Source organism: Vanacampus margaritifer, chromosome 14 (genome assembly GCF_051991255.1).
Source record: "Vanacampus margaritifer isolate UIUO_Vmar chromosome 14, RoL_Vmar_1.0, whole genome shotgun sequence".
Classification (NCBI taxonomy): Eukaryota; Metazoa; Chordata; class Actinopteri; order Syngnathiformes; family Syngnathidae; genus Vanacampus; species Vanacampus margaritifer.
In genome coordinates this window covers 5936855-5953627 of record NC_135445.1, presented here as the reverse complement: position 1 = coordinate 5953627, position 16773 = coordinate 5936855, and the positions used below count along the sequence as shown (strand labels likewise).

General features: G+C 41.5%; 2 protein-coding genes across 6 annotated transcripts in view; one reads left to right on the top strand and one right to left on the bottom strand.

Moving 5' to 3' along the window:
* ntrk2b (neurotrophic tyrosine kinase, receptor, type 2b) overlaps positions 1-3087 on the bottom strand; it is a 17600-nt gene extending 14513 nt beyond the window's left edge. For both annotated transcript variants that reach the window (XM_077585694.1, XM_077585697.1), the window contains exons 1-2: positions 2323-3087; positions 673-747 (exon numbers count right to left, since the gene is read on the bottom strand). In XM_077585694.1, coding sequence (XP_077441820.1) covers positions 673-747; positions 2323-2513 — 266 coding nt within the window. In that variant the 5' untranslated portion in view covers positions 2514-3087. The remainder of the gene's footprint in view (positions 1-672; positions 748-2322) is intronic.
* Positions 1-16773, top strand: part of hnrpkl (heterogeneous nuclear ribonucleoprotein K, like) — a 26132-nt gene extending 9359 nt beyond the window's left edge. For 2 of the 4 annotated variants that reach the window (XM_077585700.1, XM_077585699.1), the window contains 16 exons: positions 3005-3183; positions 7172-7244; positions 8475-8572; positions 8664-8720; positions 9508-9551; positions 12196-12268; positions 12714-12827; positions 12935-13063; positions 13341-13639; positions 14114-14155; positions 14232-14271; positions 15227-15242; positions 15386-15415; positions 15490-15557; positions 15645-15814; positions 15958-16773. In XM_077585700.1, coding sequence (XP_077441826.1) covers positions 7184-7244; positions 8475-8572; positions 8664-8720; positions 9508-9551; positions 12196-12268; positions 12714-12827; positions 12935-13063; positions 13341-13639; positions 14114-14155; positions 14232-14271; positions 15227-15242; positions 15386-15415; positions 15490-15557; positions 15645-15814; positions 15958-15988 — 1272 coding nt within the window. In that variant the 5' untranslated portion in view covers positions 3005-3183; positions 7172-7183 and the 3' untranslated portion in view covers positions 15989-16773. Of the gene's footprint in view, positions 1-3004; positions 3184-5865; positions 6229-7171; positions 7245-8474; positions 8573-8663; positions 8721-9507; positions 9552-12195; positions 12269-12713; positions 12828-12934; positions 13064-13340; positions 13640-14113; positions 14156-14231; positions 14272-15226; positions 15243-15385; positions 15416-15489; positions 15558-15644; positions 15815-15957 lie in introns of those variants that run through there. The other 2 variants (XM_077585701.1, XM_077585698.1) reach the window with 2 other exon arrangements.

The following is a 16773-nucleotide window of genomic DNA, read 5'->3' as shown; positions in this document are numbered from 1 at the left end:
TTAATAACATTAAATCTTCATAATTTAATGTTGCAGTCTAATTCAGTGGGCTGCTCCTTCTGCTATGCCTGCCTTGGCCACTGGGAGGCAGTACTGTATAATCCAGCTGTGCAGACACAAATGAAGAAGAATAGACTATTTCTTCTTATACTACTACTCAGTAACTTGCTGTAATATTCGTCATTTTCTGTAGACAATAAAGAATATACCGTATGCCTGTGCTTAAAGGGATGTAAAACTGCGACTCAATGCTAACCGTTAGCATTATGTGTTAGCTTTAAACTGGCGGGGGCCGTCTTTAAGGCAATGTATGATTGTTTTAAAAACACATCTGTTTAGCCCAATTGTCCTGGGTTCGAATAACAGGTCGCAGATGTGGAGCAGTTAAAACAATGAAAGAATATATATATATATTTTTATTTTTATTTTTTTTGTTTTTTTAATGTGGAAGTTAGTTTACTCAAGCTGAGTTGATTAGCAATTCACAGCTGGTCAACTCCATGCAACACAGAAATGAAGCAGTTTTCGGAAACAGTAAGAATTAGTTTGGTGAATCACAGGTAACAAAGCAAAACTTTCAAGCCTTTTTGTTAGTCAACTGTCCTGTTGAGTCATCCTAGGAGAGAATCTCATGTCAACTCCATGCTTATAGTACAAATGTGCGGTACTTACAAGTTTCGGAGGTTTATGTAGTGCCTGAGACTGTTGTCGTTGAGCTCAAACAGCCTGTTTTGATTAGCGATGTATCTGTCAGGGAACAGATAATAACAAAGCATTACAGATGTTCTATTTTGGTCTTTATATATGACCTACGATAGTGTACCCAAAAGTCAGACGGGATTTTCTCCAGCTCACCTGCCACCCTAGTGGGCAGTATAGATTACAAACAGCCATATTTACATTCATGCTCTGATAATCTCAACACAAAGATCTTGAAGGCAGAAATCTCACGTGTTCACTTGTCGGTCAAATGGCGGTTGCTTTAAAAAAATACTTTGTGTTGGACTTTATTTATTTGGCGGCAGAAGTGGCATACGTCCTACACTGGTTGCCAGCCAATCGCAGGGGACAAACATTCACAATACGGACAATTAAGAGCCTTTAAATGAACTGAAGATGACTTTTGGAAAGAAGAGCTGAGCACACGCAGGACTGGTGGCCAGCCAATCACAGGGCAATCAAGCAAGCACATACTGTAGCCACCAAATGTTGCTAAATGTTTATGTATTTCCTATGGCAAAATTAACATTTGTCAGTAGAGCTCTCAAAATTAATCGATTAATCCTTAAAAAAAAGTTAATCATGTCTTCTGAGGTAGGATGCCAAAATTAGTAACGTAAACAAACCTTTTTTGTCTTTAAAAAGAAAAAGAGAAACTCCAATTGATTAATTGACAAGTAATCGATTATCAAATTAATCGACAACTATATTAATAATCGAGTAACCGTTTGGAGCCATTTTTTTTATTTAAAATTTCAAAATCCCCTGATTTCAGCATATCAACAGTAATTGTTTCACTGATTTCTGTAGTCCTTCATGAAAGATGACTGATTATCTTGTGTTTAATCAAAATAAGACATTTGCAATCATCTGTTTTTACTTTGGAAAACAATGACCGAACCGGTAACATTTTATTATTTTTTTATCACTATATGAATACCAAGTATGCAAAATAAACGCCAATCACCGGTTAATAAGTAGTAATCAGGGGAAAAAATGCTTTTGTAATACACTTTAATGCAAAATAAAAAATGTGTTTGATTAATTGATTGAATAATTGATAGATTAATTGATTCTAAAAATATTCGATAGTGACAGCACTGTTTGTCAGTGTGTTTCCCCCCCCAAAAAAAATTACAAAATTATTCATTTTTACTGACGTATCATGCCGTGTCTGGCCTCAACACACTTAACCTGCATGTGTGCAATCTGTCAACAATCCTATTGGTGGTGGTGGTGTGTGTGTGTGTGTGTGTGTGGGGGGGGGGGGGGGGGGGTTCACACTGACGCCCCTTTATGGACAGTTTCCCTAAAGCCGGGCCTGGATATGCGTATGTGTGTGTGTGTGTGCATATTTCATGGAATGCTGTGTAAATCCAAATAAACGTGCACAAGCGTTACGTGCACGCGGTTCAATGTTAGACAAACGTATCGCGCGCACTCAACACGATTTGATAATGATGAAATATGTGACGATGTTGTGTGTGTGTGTGTGTGTGTAGGTGAACATGATCACCTTCATCCTTCAAACATCTCATCATCATCGTCAAGTTGACACGCACGCACGTACGGCCGCGCGCGCACGCACGCACACGCACTTACATGTCGGTGATGTTTTCCATGTCGTCCAGGGTGAGCAGCTGGAAATCCTCGATGCTCGGCGCCGCTCCGTCGACGCACGCGATCCGCGACACGGTGCAGGTGCAAGCGGCGGGGCAGGCGGCGCTCAGCCCCCGCAGTCCGCGCAGCGCCAGCAGGAGGAATCCGAGGCGAGCCATGCCATGCCAGTCCATCGCAAAAAAAAAAAAGATAAAAATTCCAAGGGGGGGGGGGGGGGAATCCTAAACAACACACCTCTTGTGTTGCCCCCCTCTCTCTTTCAAACCACCCACCCCCCCTTCAGATGTAAAACGTCTCAGAGGGATTAAAGCCCTCTCCTCTATTAAATCGCGATCTGCGCGGAGGGCTTGCCGGAGGAAGATGTGGAGGAGGAGGGGAGGGGGGCGAGGGGGGGGATCAGGGTGCCATGGAGCGGCCTTGGCGTGTCTGCAGAGCCGCGATCGCGCACGACACGCTCGCCGCCGTTCGTGGAGGTGTCAAGTGCTCCAGCAGCAGCAGCAGCAGCAGCAGCAGCAGCAGCAGATGATGATGATGATGATGATGATGATGAAGATGATGATGCCGTCTCACTTCTCCGGAGCCCGCATGCCTCCCCCAACCCCTTCTTCTTCTTTTTCTTTTTTTTTTTTTTTTGCCTTGTAAAAACAAATATGACGTGTTCCAGATGTTTGGAGATCGATAGGCAGGCAGGAAGGCTGGATGGACGGACCCCCTCCTTCCTTTCTTCGCCTCCTTCCTTTGCTGCCCCCCTCCCCACACACGAGGTGATGCAGGGAGGACGACGACTACCTGCATCAACACCCCCCCCCCCCCCTTCTTATTTATATACAGGATGAGCCAAAAGTAAGTCCACTTTATATTTAATTACATTTACAGTTTTTCCTGTCTTAATATTTCCTTCCTTCCTTCAATTCCTCATGTCCTCCTGCCTTCCTCAGACCTACTTTTTCTCCCTTGCGTTCTTTGCTTGTTTGTTTCCTTCCTTCCTTTCTTTCTTCCTTCCTTCCCTCATGTCCTCTTGCCTTCCTCAGACCTGCTTTTCTTCCTTCTTTTCTTTGCTTGTTTGTTCCTTACCTTCCTTCCTTCCTGTCTTCCTTCCCTGAGGCCAGCTTTGTATCATGTGAACCTACTTTTTTGCCTTCCTTCCTTCCTTCCTTCCTTCCTTCCTCCCATCCGTTTCATCACGCCTGTTTTAATTTATGCATCCTCACATCATTTAGCCGCTTAAACCTACCTTTCTGCCTTTCTTCCTTCCACAACAGATTGTCTTAATTACTTCCTTTCATTCATACATGCTTTCTTCCTTCATGTACACTTACTTGTTTGCCTTCTTTCTGTCCTTCCCATCAATCTTCTCATTCACTTTTTAGTCAGTTAAATCTTTCAGTCCTTCCTTACTTCCTCCCTTCTGCTTCAGACCAGCTTTTTTCCCTTCCTTCCTTCATTCATTCCTTCCTTCTTTTCTTCGTTCCTTCCTTTCGTCCTTCCTTCCTTCCTTCACTTAAATGTAATTTTAAGTGAAGCTAGAAAACCTACTGTTCTACCTTCTTTCATTCCTCTTCCTTCTTCCCTTCACTGCCAAGTTAATTGAACAAGTCCACCCTGTATATCGATCGGGTAACTTGAAAGTGATGGGAACACGCATATATCAACTTTCAAACTAAGTTGCTCCACAAAACACAACACATTTGGTCAAAACACACACATGGTGTGACGTCCACAGTTGACGCACGAGACCAGATGCCTCCATGAAAAATTCTGCTACTACAAATTTGATTATAATGATAATTATTCATCTTTACTTGCCCGAGATGTCAGTTTAGTAAGCTTCTAAACGTGAAAGGATTACATTTCTATACAAATGGCCATTTTTTTGTTTATTTTAAAGAGAAGGCGGGCAGCAGTGGTGGCAAGGCTGTGATAATAACCACAGAAAAGAAAATGGCAAAGGTCACACGGGCAAGAGTCTGGCTGACAGCATGCAACAGTACAATGACTAAAACCTCATTCACACGCTAAAAATGTACTACAAGCGAGCAAGCACTGACTGACTTCAGCCCTTTCTTATTAAATCCCATCAATGCCTATTAGATTCCACCAGGTGGCAGTGTCACGCAGCAAACACCTATTTGTTCCATCTCTGCTTTGAAAGATTAAGAGTCGTTTTACTCTATTTTAGTTGTATTGATTTTACAGTGGGTCCCTCCTATTGACACTTGTACTTTATTTAAAAGGGCTGCCTGTGCTGTTAATAAATATTTTATGATGGCGACTGTTAACACACTTTGAAAAGTAGCCACATTTTAAACATTTGAAAGTTACTATACTGCTAAATGATTAATGAATTTTATATGTAAATACAGTATGCACAGTACTGTATATATAATATATGTGTGTATGTATGCATATATGCAGTATGTACAGTATTAATGAAATTGATTAATAGAGAAAGTATCTATAATACAACTAAGTATCCCCACTTTTATTGATGGGAAATATGTTGCCGGAAAAAAAGAGAAGAAATCCTGTTAACTGCCATGATGGGATCATTGGGGATGTGTGACACAGACACGTACACACAAGGCGGGATCGGTGAGCGTCACCATGGCGACTTTTTTTTTCTTTTTATACAAACATCGCGGACAATGTCAAGTGTCGCTATGGTTGCGGATAAAAATATGTACACTCCGCTTTTTCCCCTCAACTCTGACTACCATCAACTCCTTCCTGAAAAACATCAAGAACAGAATTAAAATGGTTGCCATGGTAACTTTAGAATATAGGAGAGTAAGGGAGAGAGGGAGCGAGACAAAGGCTGCGCGTGCGAAGGTGCGAGGCAAAGCTTATGAGGAGACTGCTTGATTGGATCCAAAATGGAGGCTGCCGTGTAATGTGGTGGCTGCCCAGTAGGAAATAATCTTAAATCGATTCATCCATAATGGGGTCAAACCGTGGCCTTCAAAATAAACCATTTAACTCTACATTCGGAAGTATTTGTATGTTGGATGTATGTATTTAAGGGGCGTGGCATAGTATTTGTATGTTGGATGTATGTCTTTAAGGGGCGTGGCATAGTGAGACATCCTACAGCAGTTTGTTGCAAGTGTTGCATTTTATATGTTTGTTGTTCGTTCGTCTGAAAGTGCATTGCGATTGTGGCTGTCCTTGCCCACATTTGTATTTACTCACAGTCTATTTCCTGTTCTATGGTTATCGCCACACGCCATCCTGTTGTACCTCGCTGTGAAAAATTACACAAGGAAATGTGATACTGTACAAGATAATCTAATTTAGCACCAAAAACACTAGAATTCGTCCCCCCCCCCCCCCCCCCAAACAAAAATTGTACATCTCGTGCTGATATTCTAATTGGTTCTTTGCACAAATCCACAAATTCCTTAACTCAGTACCACTCCTTAATTTCCTGTCTTTAATGATTGCACAAACTGATTAATCCAGGTGTGCCTGACCTCAGAAACCACAACGCCAATGGCCAGGTACACCTGGATTAATCAATTTGTCCAATCATGAGAGACAGGAAATGGAGGAGTGATGCTGAGTTCAGGAAGTAGTGGATTTGTGCAAAGAGCCCATTCAAGTTACGTGTCGATAGCCAACCTGAGAGTCAACGTTGGGGTGTCTTAAACACTCCTTCAGTCTAAAACACGGGAGAAACTCGCCCTGATACCTAAAAGCAGTTTGATTTTAACAACGCGTGGTCTGGTAGGGGCGGTCGTACGCTGGGTGCTGTGCGCCCCCGCCCGTCGGCGCTGCCGTTTGTATAGGCCACAAGCAAACCATTGTGTCACCTCGCCTCCATGATAAAAGCTTTAGCTTTCATTCGTTCTTTCCAAGGCAACAGAATAGCGTGGCAGTCGGCGGTTTGTCGTAAGTATTGACGGTTTTTAATTATTTTAGGGGAGCGTAATATTGCTTATAGACATTTACAAGCGTATATGAATAACAAATGCGCACGTTTAGTTCGCTGCGCGGTCGCAACGTGTACGCAGTCTAGTCGAGACAGACACGCCTCGCGAGCACTTAGCATTAGCTGTTAGCATCGCAGTCACGTCAACTTAGCCGCTACGAAAGACAAGCGTTCTTCCAATCGCCATGACGCCTTTTAACGCCAACGCTGAGCCGCTGCAATGTTGTAAAATCATTGCTAAATGTTACCGAAACCCGCGCGCGTCGTTTATTTCATAACTGGGACGCATTGTTGAGGGTTGCACTTGTTTTGACTCCACAAGTGAGCATTGATTTCGGGAGGGGCGGAGTAACACTTTTTGTTCGCGTTAAATAGATTTAAAAAAATCGCTCTGTTTTTTATTAAAAGAAGAATAAAATAATGTAAAAAAATAGCTTCCTTTAGAATGTGTTATTCTTGTAGGCTTTGTAATAAGTAGTGGACGTTGGCCTTTAAGAGGCGTGGCTTTGTGAGGGACGTAATGAGCGCTCATACGTTTGTACGGTTATTCTGAGTGAGTGCATGGGTGTAATGCGTGGCCGGCTTTCTTTAAGTGTTTTTTTTTTTTTGCTTGCCTGCTTGCTGATTTTTGTTATCCACGGTTAGGTTTGGTCCCTATTTAGGTGATTCACTGCACTAAAAAACGCATTGTCTATACAGATTTGTATACTGAACACAAAACCATTATTCTGATGTATGAGTGGGAACAGGTGGATACACAAGTTACTTGTATATTGTGTCATCTTGGCTGGATATTGTCCAAGCACACCTCTCACGGCACAGACACTGTGGTTGGCATCCATATTTTGTGAAAACAACTTTTGCACTAAGTTGGTAACATTCACTTATTGTGCCATGCTGCAGGTGCAACATAAAATGGAGGTGCAAATTGAACAGCAGGACGAAGATCTCACATTTGGCAGCACGGATACCAATGGTAAGATCAGGCTTTTTTTGTACAGTGTTCATTATACACACATCTGACATTACCCTAAGTAAATAAATGGCTTTGGAAAACATGCACTGGGTGCAAGGTCTGTTGGCTTCCAAAGTTAGCTTTAATTTTAGCTTCCAATGTTGTCTCCAATGTTACAGCTAGCTTCAGCTTCTAATGTTAGCTTCCTATGTTTTTCTTGGATTAGCTTTCAGTTTCAGTTCCTTCTAACATTATAGCTAAAGAAGACCAACATTAGCGTCTGACATTTGTTCATACGTTAACTTCCAATGTCAGTTTACCACCTTGATTTCTTTGCTGCTGACCCCACAATGAGCCTCGCTATAGGTCTTATGTCACATCTTTTAATTCGCTTGCTTAAATCCTGGAAATGTGTGTCTAGTATGTGTGGAAAGCTTATGTTTACAAAGTCATCCTCCATGAAATGTGCCCCGAAACAACACATTTTGGTTATGAAATTCTTCTAGACAGGTCAGAGAAACACATCATTGAAGCCGTGGTCAGCCCAGCGAGAGGCTGTTAATAGATTAACCTCCAAGGTTAGATTGCATTGGTACAATAGTTTGTATAATTTTTAATATGGACAGTTTTGCTTTTATTTAATTTGTTTTTTTGTTACTTATGTTCTTGTTTGTGTTGACCCGTGTCTGCAATAAAAGATTGCTATCTTCAAGAATAAAATGAAACCATTCATGCGTCAACCTTTTTAAGATTGGCAGTTGATGCAAAATTTTTAAAAAAATTCATAAATAGGGCTGTTTGTGAATCAGCAAGGGTTCACTTTATACACAATATTTTTTAGTTATCCTGACAGCTTCAAAGCAAATAGCTGCACGGGCTGACATGAGCTAAAAGAAAATAGATCATTCCTGGCTGCTGCTACCTAGCAGATGGTGGAGGAATACTGCTGTTCTGTGGCTCCCATGCACATTTTTTTTTAATTCAGGAAGGGAACATAGTGCATCTGAGCGGTTTCCAGTCTGTGCTTGACTGCCAACTGATACATAGTGAAAACCCGGTGCTACTCGCATTATGTATATCTGACTACAGATGTATCTTGATTTAGGGTTGCCCCATTTTAAGTAAGAGGTGGAAACCCTCATTTTGGTCCATTTTCTTTTCAATTAGAGCAAACACATCACACTAGACTATTGACCAGTCAACGTAATCATTGCTCATTATGATGTGTCCCCGGTGCTCTCCCCCCGCCAGGTAAGCGTCCGGCAGAGGACATGGACGAAGAGCACGCTTACAAGCGCTCGCGCAACGCCGACGAGATGTTAGAGCTGCGTGTGCTGCTCCAGAGCAAAGTGAGGTCACCTGTCACTTTTCCTTGTTTTTCTTTCCTTGTTTTCTGAGAATGAACCCCCACCACCCCGCCCCCTCCTTGCTGCTTCACAGAACGCCGGCGCCGTTATCGGAAAGGGTGGCAAGAACATAAAAGCTCTGCGCACAGATGTGAGTAAACACATGAAATGTTCAGTGATTGCTTTATAAAGTATCCCAACAGCAAGTCGGAATTATAATTATTCCTGTCTTATTTTTACTTTTATTTGGAATGCGTTCACATTTTTATCTGTTTGAAGGAAGGGATGGGCAACATAACAATCAATTGTCATTTTTTTGTTCCTTGAATTCTGAACCTGTGTCAGTTTAACACGATATCCTCCATTTTGAATTCCATGAAGAATCCGTCATTATGTATTAATCTTACTTAAAAAAACTTTATTCCCGTAAGTGAAACTTATTCAGCCACACCACTTTTGGGGAATCCCAGGATGAATCGACGAATTATGCCCATCCCTACATGTACTTGAAGTTTGACCGTTGGCCGAAAATCGTATCTCCCACATGACGCATGAGAAAATCCAGAGGGATGCTTTGTGATCATCTCTGACCGTTTGTTTTGACCACGCCACACTTCCTGTTTCACATTTTGCCTAAAAACGATAAAAGTTCAGCGTGTATTCAATTAAAAATGTATTCCTTCTCCCCCCTCTTTCCCCCTTTGTCCTTTCTATGTTTTTTTTGTTTTGTTTTTTTGTCAATGTTTTGGCCACCTGCCCGTTGCCCATGTACTGGACCGACATGCCCCTCCTGCGTTGGCCCAACCCAACCCCCGAACGCCCGCCCGTCCGCCCACCTGCCACCCCCTGGTCGACCTTGCCCATAACCCGTGCCCCTAACATGTGATTGAATCCCCCCCGCCCAATGCTCTCCAACCACCACCTCCACCTCCACGCAGTACAATGCCAGTGTATCTGTCCCAGACAGCAGTGGCCCAGAGCGGTATGTCCCACCAATTATTGCCTCACCTCATGAATAAGATGCCTTCTGTTTTTCGCTGCTACGTTTATATTTCATACAAATGATGATAGTGCCCCCCCCCCCCCTCGCCAAATCCCCCTCCCCCTCTCCCCCAACCCCTCCACATGTCCTCTTTGATGTTTCTGTCCATTACTAAACGTCTTTACCTTTACCATGATATTTTGATATGTCGGCTGTCCAAGGTGCGCAAGGCAGGCGGACATCTTTTGAACTCAAGCCCCACCCATCGCAACGCTCCCTCCCCTCCTTCACCCATCCATTTCCCCGCATTGACACCTATAATATCTCCTTCCATTGTCGCTTTGCAACCACCACCTGCTATTAACATGTGGCAAACTCAAAGTATGTGCAAATGTACAGGTACCAAAAAAAAAAGAGAAGAAAAATATAATATTTTCCTCTGCTAACTCAGGCTTTTATGCTGCTAAAAAGTGTTCCCACAGCTTTGCTAACATGATGAATAAAAACTAACAAAAATGCTAATGAGCAAATAACAGCTGGAAAAATACAAATCTTACCTATTTCAGGGATGTGATTTTTCCGCTAATTCGCGGAATTCCGCTTTTTTTTATCTCCCCCCTTATAGTAGTTCATTGTGTATGCACATGACTCCGACAGATAACATCTTCTGCTATAACAAAGACATTTGTGGTATGCTTTAATATGAGTTACTTTTCATTTGGTCATGATACAATTATTTGTTCATGAAATTTGAACTCTTCACCATTATTTATGTGTTAACTTAGTAATCACATTAGTTAGATATGATGATATTCTCAGTGATAGTTTTTAAAAGCAAAGACAGTCCAATGTTTTTGAATGTGACTGATTTTGAGTTGACTAAAACTGCCATTTTATATGGGATACATTGAAAATTTATGCTGTTGTTTTGTCTATTTCTTTGTCATGTGAGTGCATTGAAAGTACTTAAAAACACGGAAAACCCATGAGCTGCGGGGGGCTTCGCCCCCCGTGTCCCCCCACCAGGACACTGCCCTGGACCTAGCTGGGTGCCAGCGGCCCCCAGACCCCCGGCTAAATTTTCAGATAATTTCACTTTGGTCAAATCACATCCCTGCTATTTGTGTTTGTCCTAATTAGACTAAGAATGTTTCAACACCAGAAGTGGGTTTTAGGTTGACATAAGGAGCTCACCTAAATAAGGCCGCGGTTCAGGAATATCTTGTTTCTCCAAATCTGTCGTCATTGTTCATGCTCACTGGGTCACTTTCCGCTTCCACCTTATGACTCCAAAAGATCTCAATCTCTAAACTGTGGGTATCGCTATTTACGTCACGTCGTCATCCGCGAAAGTTGACCAAAGTAACACATCTGTTTTGACAAACTTAAGGAGTAGAAAGTAGGGGTTTCTATTCAAAAGAATAAACATAAAAAATAATAAATGCAAATAAATAGTTACCAAAATAAATACTCAAGTGCAGATAGCAGAAAAATCTAAGTACACTAATAAAGTCCGACACTAATGCTTAAGTAAAGTCATAAATTCAGATAACGTTGAAACATATGTCGATATACCGGTAGTTGTAAACCTAGGACCTCCTGTCCAGTTTAAAAAAAATAATAATTCTGGGAGTCAAATCTCATTCATTTATTTCAACACGGAGTGGTGCAGGTGACTGCAGTATTATTAGAATGTTTGGGGAAATGGTCTCAAGGAAGCTTTGAGGCAGAAATTTTGCTTGAACTTGTTTTTTTTTTTTTTTTTTCAAATCTCGTGGTTTAACCCCGCTCCCCCTTGCTAAATTGCCCCGACTCTTCCATACACCTCACCCTTTCTTACACCCCACTTTCTGTCCTGTACCACCTTGCAATGTGTAACCACTTGCACCCCCCCACTCACCCACTCCTCCACCGCCTTGCCCACATTGCCTATGACAGGACTTCTCAACTGGTCTTATTTCCCCCTATGCTTGAATACAGATTTTTTATTTTTTTGTTTTTCAATTTCATTGATCTCACTGCATTGTTTCATGTTATGCGTTTAGATACTTTAAGCAAGAAAAAAAAATCATTTGCTATTTATCTGTAAATTGTAATTTGTTTACAAACAAACTGAAAAAAATGGGTATCGATTATTTACTTGAAAAAGCTTCAAAGTAAATTTTACAGCTACAATTTCTGATGTGAAAGAACTCTACTAGATTTTTTTTCAAGTAAATATCAATCCCCATTTTTTTTTTGTGACCATATTCGATGCCCACCAGTTGAGAATCACTGGTCTACGACTCCCCCACCCCCCCACCCCACCCTTCCAGTGAGACGTTGGGCTAGCATCGTGTAGTGAGGTCTCGCTTCAGTTAATTTCCACTTTGTGTTCTGTAATTTTATATAAAGAACTGTCCCAGCCCCCAGTCGACACTTACTCTGGTTAATTGTAGCCATTCGAAAACCGTTGGTCCTTCCAAGATAATCTTATCTAAGTGCATGTTAGTCTTCGTTTCCTCTCTTCCAAGTTTGATGCCTTTTTTCGTCCAAGCCTTCCTATACGTGTTTCCTTGACGACTTGTTTCCTGTTCTTCGTGATGATAGTGTTTGGTTGTCTTCTTCGTGTAATGCCTTGCTTTCGTTTTGACTTTTTCCACAGGATCCTGAGCGTGAACGCCAACATCGACACCATCGGAGACATTCTGCTGAAGATCATACCCACTTTAGAGGAGGTGAAACGCCCTCATCTCTATTTGAGAATGATGTATTCAAGAAAATGATGGCTGATCTTCAACTTGTGGGGTCTTTGCTGGCAAACACTAAATATAAATGACAAATCATGTTAATCAGTTTTTCTGCGTGTTTTTATTTGATGGATGGAAAAAAAAATGTACATTTAATTTAAATTATTCACATTCTTGATTTTGTTCTATTTTATTATTCATAATATTTTAATTATAGTTTTATAAGGGAGTACTTGGTGTATAAAATTCAAGAACCACTGCTAAAAACAAATAAAAAAATAAAAACAGACTGTTAATACAGTCTGTTTTTATTTAAATACAATCAATGTTTTTTTATGTATATTTCTATGTATACATTTTTATGTATGTATTTTAGGTACTTAACTAGTCCCCCCTCCACCCCCCCACCCAATTGTTGTGTTTGTGTTACAAGTACCAGCATTACAGCGGCATCGACTTTGACTGCGAGCTCCGCCTGTTGATCCATCAGAGCTTGGCGGGCGGCATCATCGGCGTGAAAGGCAGCAAGATCAAAGAGCTGCGAGAGGTCGGACCAGAGTCTTAAAGAGACAGTGCTTCAATTTCTGCATAGAAATGACCCCAATGTCATCCTGCTTCCCGTAGTAACATTTATGATGTTGCTTCACCCCACAGAATACACAAACCACCATCAAGCTGTTCCAGGACTGTTGTCCACACTCTACCGACAGAGTTGTCTCTGTGGGCGGGAAGCCGGAGCGAGTCGTCGAATGCATCAAAGTCATCCTAGAGTTGGTAGCTGAGGTGGGTCTTGACCTGGTTTATACCCTTCCCCTGATTACATCCTCTCAAACAAATGGAGGCAAATCAGCTGATGCAAAAAATAAAATGAAAATGTTTTACTAATGCAATGCCAGCGATGGAATAAAAAATAAAAAAATCTTTTCCACCATTAATACGACCTCGAACCCGTAAAGTTTTGTGCTCGTCCAAATAGTTGAATCTCTCAATGTGCTTTTTACTATCTGTAAGTCGCTAACCGAAATGCTAAAAAAATAACATGCTTGCCGGTATGTCGCAGGCGCCAATCAAAGGCCGCGCCCAGCCTTACGACCCCAACTTCTATGACGAAACGTACGACTACGGCGGCTTCACCGTCATGTATGAAGAGCGAGGCCGGCGGCCCGGCGGCGGCTACCCCATCCGCGTGCGGGGCGGTTTCGAGCGCCTGCCCCCTTCACGCAGCAGCCGCCCGCCCCCCTCCCGCCGGGATTACGACGACCTGAGCCCCCGCCGGGGTCCGCCACCGCCGCTGAGCCGGGGACGCGTGGGCAGCCGAGCGCGCAACCTGCCGCTCCCACCGCCGCCGCCACGGGGAAGGTGAGAAGAATGTGCTTTGTTTACAGCAATATTCATGACCACTGTGTTGGGACTTTTTTTTTTTAATTTTTTTATATGTATTCACAATCTGCTTTTTTGATTGTATTTTATGTAGTCTTTAGATTTGATTTCAATTCAATTTCAATTTTGTTTTGTTTTTTAGAATTTTTATTATCCATTTTTTACGTTTTATTTAATAAGTTTGTGTTTTTTTTACAATCTATTTTATATAAATTTTATGTAGTCTTTAAATTAGATCTTAGTTACAATCTTATCTTGATTTTATCTAGAATATTTCATTTTATTTTTAATTTTTAGATTTTATTTAATAGGTCTGAGTTTTATTTTATTCATAGTCTTTACATTTTATTTTGAATTTATTTTTCAAATATTTTATATTAATAATAATATCACAGTGCTTTTATTAGTTATGCAATTTTTTTTATTTTTTGGGGTCTAATTTCTTTTTTACAGTGATAGATTTTCCCATGGCAGTTATCATGACGACAGACCAAGGTGAGACCAAAAACGTCCTCTCGCACCTTTTCGTCAGTGTTCACCATGTGAATGCTAATCCTCTTTGCATGTGTAGTGACAGAAGAAGCCGCGGAGGAGATCGCTACGACAGCATGGTGAGCGCCGCCGTCATTGCAGTTTTTTTTCACGAAAACAAGAGGCGATCGGAATTCCTCGTCGAAGCGTAGTACAAGCAGAGCAGCCACGAACGCTGATGCCGTTTCTTTTTTTTTTTTTTTTTTTATTTCTTCAGAGGCCCGTGGTTGCCTGGCAACGCTCGTCTCCTTGGTTGCCTTTCGGCAAGCGGAGTACGCCGTGCGGAGATCCGCCGGGCGAGTCGTTCTTGCGCAGCATCCTTTCAAATTTATAATAATTAATCCGTGACGTTGTCGTTCGTAATTGGATTGTGTGGATTAATGGCGTCAAACGGAGGCCAAATGACTGCGACCGTCAGATGCGCTGTTGACTCACTCTTCTATTACAACATGACGTCAACCAGGGGAAATTAGAAGAATTCCGAATATTCCGCCAGAGATTCTCCAATCCCTTTGAAAACCATATTTAAAAATTAACACTTAATATTTGCATATACCAATGTGATGGGATTGTAAAGAGTGACATTAGTGATGTACAGTATTGTAAGACGTATGAATGCGTGCGTCGCACAACTTTAAGCAGCCAAGTGGGCGTCAACCATTCCAGGGTCGTAAAAGTTTAGACTTGACCCACATGCAATGTCTATATTATAAAGTTATACAAAAACGGGGACGTGGTTATACAGCGGGAGACTTGGTTCCAAAGTTCAAGTTGTGCCAGAGGGACTACAGGTGTGACATTTCAGGTCAACACAGTGTGTGAAACATTAATAATGTGTGTGTGTGTGTGTGGCCACTTCCACCTGGAACGTTTCCAGACCCTCACTTGGTATAGTTATTAAATCGAGTGAGTCTGCTTGTCAGAAATGGTATATAGAATGAATATTAAGATGATAATCCGTTTTATAAGTTACGACCGCCGTCTTTACGCTGACACTAAACCAGATTTTTCTCCTCTCCTGTTGCTGAAATACAGAGCGGAGGCGGTTATGGTGAGTCTCACCGTTTTTGTCAGTCCTGCATGCATTGGAACAATTGGTCTCCATATTGTGGATTTTAACCTTATTGCGGTTAAGTTTGGAATAAACATTATCTTATTTTGAATTGTTTTGTCTTCTATTTGGACGTCTTCAAGACAACAATTCCTGGGATCACTTTCATTCTGGTGAGTTAAGTAGGGAAAAAACGTAATACATATTGTAAATCCCAATGAAAGACCCTTGGTGATTGGCTTCCCAGGTGGCCGAGGCTCGTACAGCGACATCGGAGGGCCCGTCATCACGACGCAGGTCACCATCCCCAAAGATGTGAGTGTTCAAAGGCGTGGTTGGGTGTGGAGATGTGTGGAGATGTGGAAAAGACACTTGCGGTGAAATTTTGTGGCCGTTTCCCAGCTCGCCGGCTCCATCATTGGAAAGGGCGGCCAGAGGATCAAACAGATCCGCCATGAGTCCGGGGCGTCCATCAAGATCGACGAGCCGCTGGAGGGTTCGGAGGACCGCATCATTACCATCATCGGAACGCAGGACCAGATCCAGAACGCACAGTACCTGCTGCAGAACAGGTGAGTGCAAAGACGGGCTGTTAAATTAGTCTCAAAAAAAAAATGAAAATGCTTACAATTAAATGTGGAATTTCTGAAATTAAATTTCTCTGATGTAGATAAACAAACTTTTTTTGTTTGTTGTTGTTGTTTTCTTCCCCCAGTGTGAAGCAGTATTCCGGTCGATTCTTCTAGGACGGAAGCAAAACGAGTGAAGCCATGCCCTATATTTGCTTCATTGCCGACATTCCTCCGTCGTGGATTGATCAGTGCTACCGTATCTGTAGAAGCTTCTGGAAAATCGTTTAAAAAAAACAAAGCAAAGCATAAGAACCTGCCATAAAACATGTTTCTGTGCCGGTGTTATTTTGAAGGACATGATGTCATTAAATCATCTTTTTAGTTACCTTTTGTGTTGTTTGCATTACAATGCAGCTTCTTTTTTTTTTTAATTAAGTTTCACACTTGCATTTTCTGTCCGAAAAAATGAGCAGCAGTTAGCACTATTGACAGACTTGTCTAGTGTCGCTATTTTTTTTGTCAACCTCGTGACAATTTCAAACTGAAAATGGTTAACTGACAATTTTCTTCATAGTCTTGCAGTTTCCATCTTTTTTCCCCACATTTTAATGCGCACGTTTTACTATAACTCTAAAAGGATGTCACACACTTGCTTTAAAGTTTGATGAATGTTTGATACTTTTAAAAAAGATTTTTACATTTCTTTTTTTCATAGTGGCGAGATGCTGTACAAATTGTGTATATAATATTTACATCCAGTTTTTTTCCTCTCGCTCTTGCCAAATGAATGCTTTGATATTCAGTTTTGGTTTTTAAATGTTTACTGTATTCTTGCATTTTATCATTTTGGTAGTGAGTTTATAGCAAAATGTTGGGAAATGACTCGCTTTTTGTGTATTTGTGATTGATATCTCGTCGGTAATTGCCAAATAAAGATTTGTGTTTTGTTTTTTTCCCAA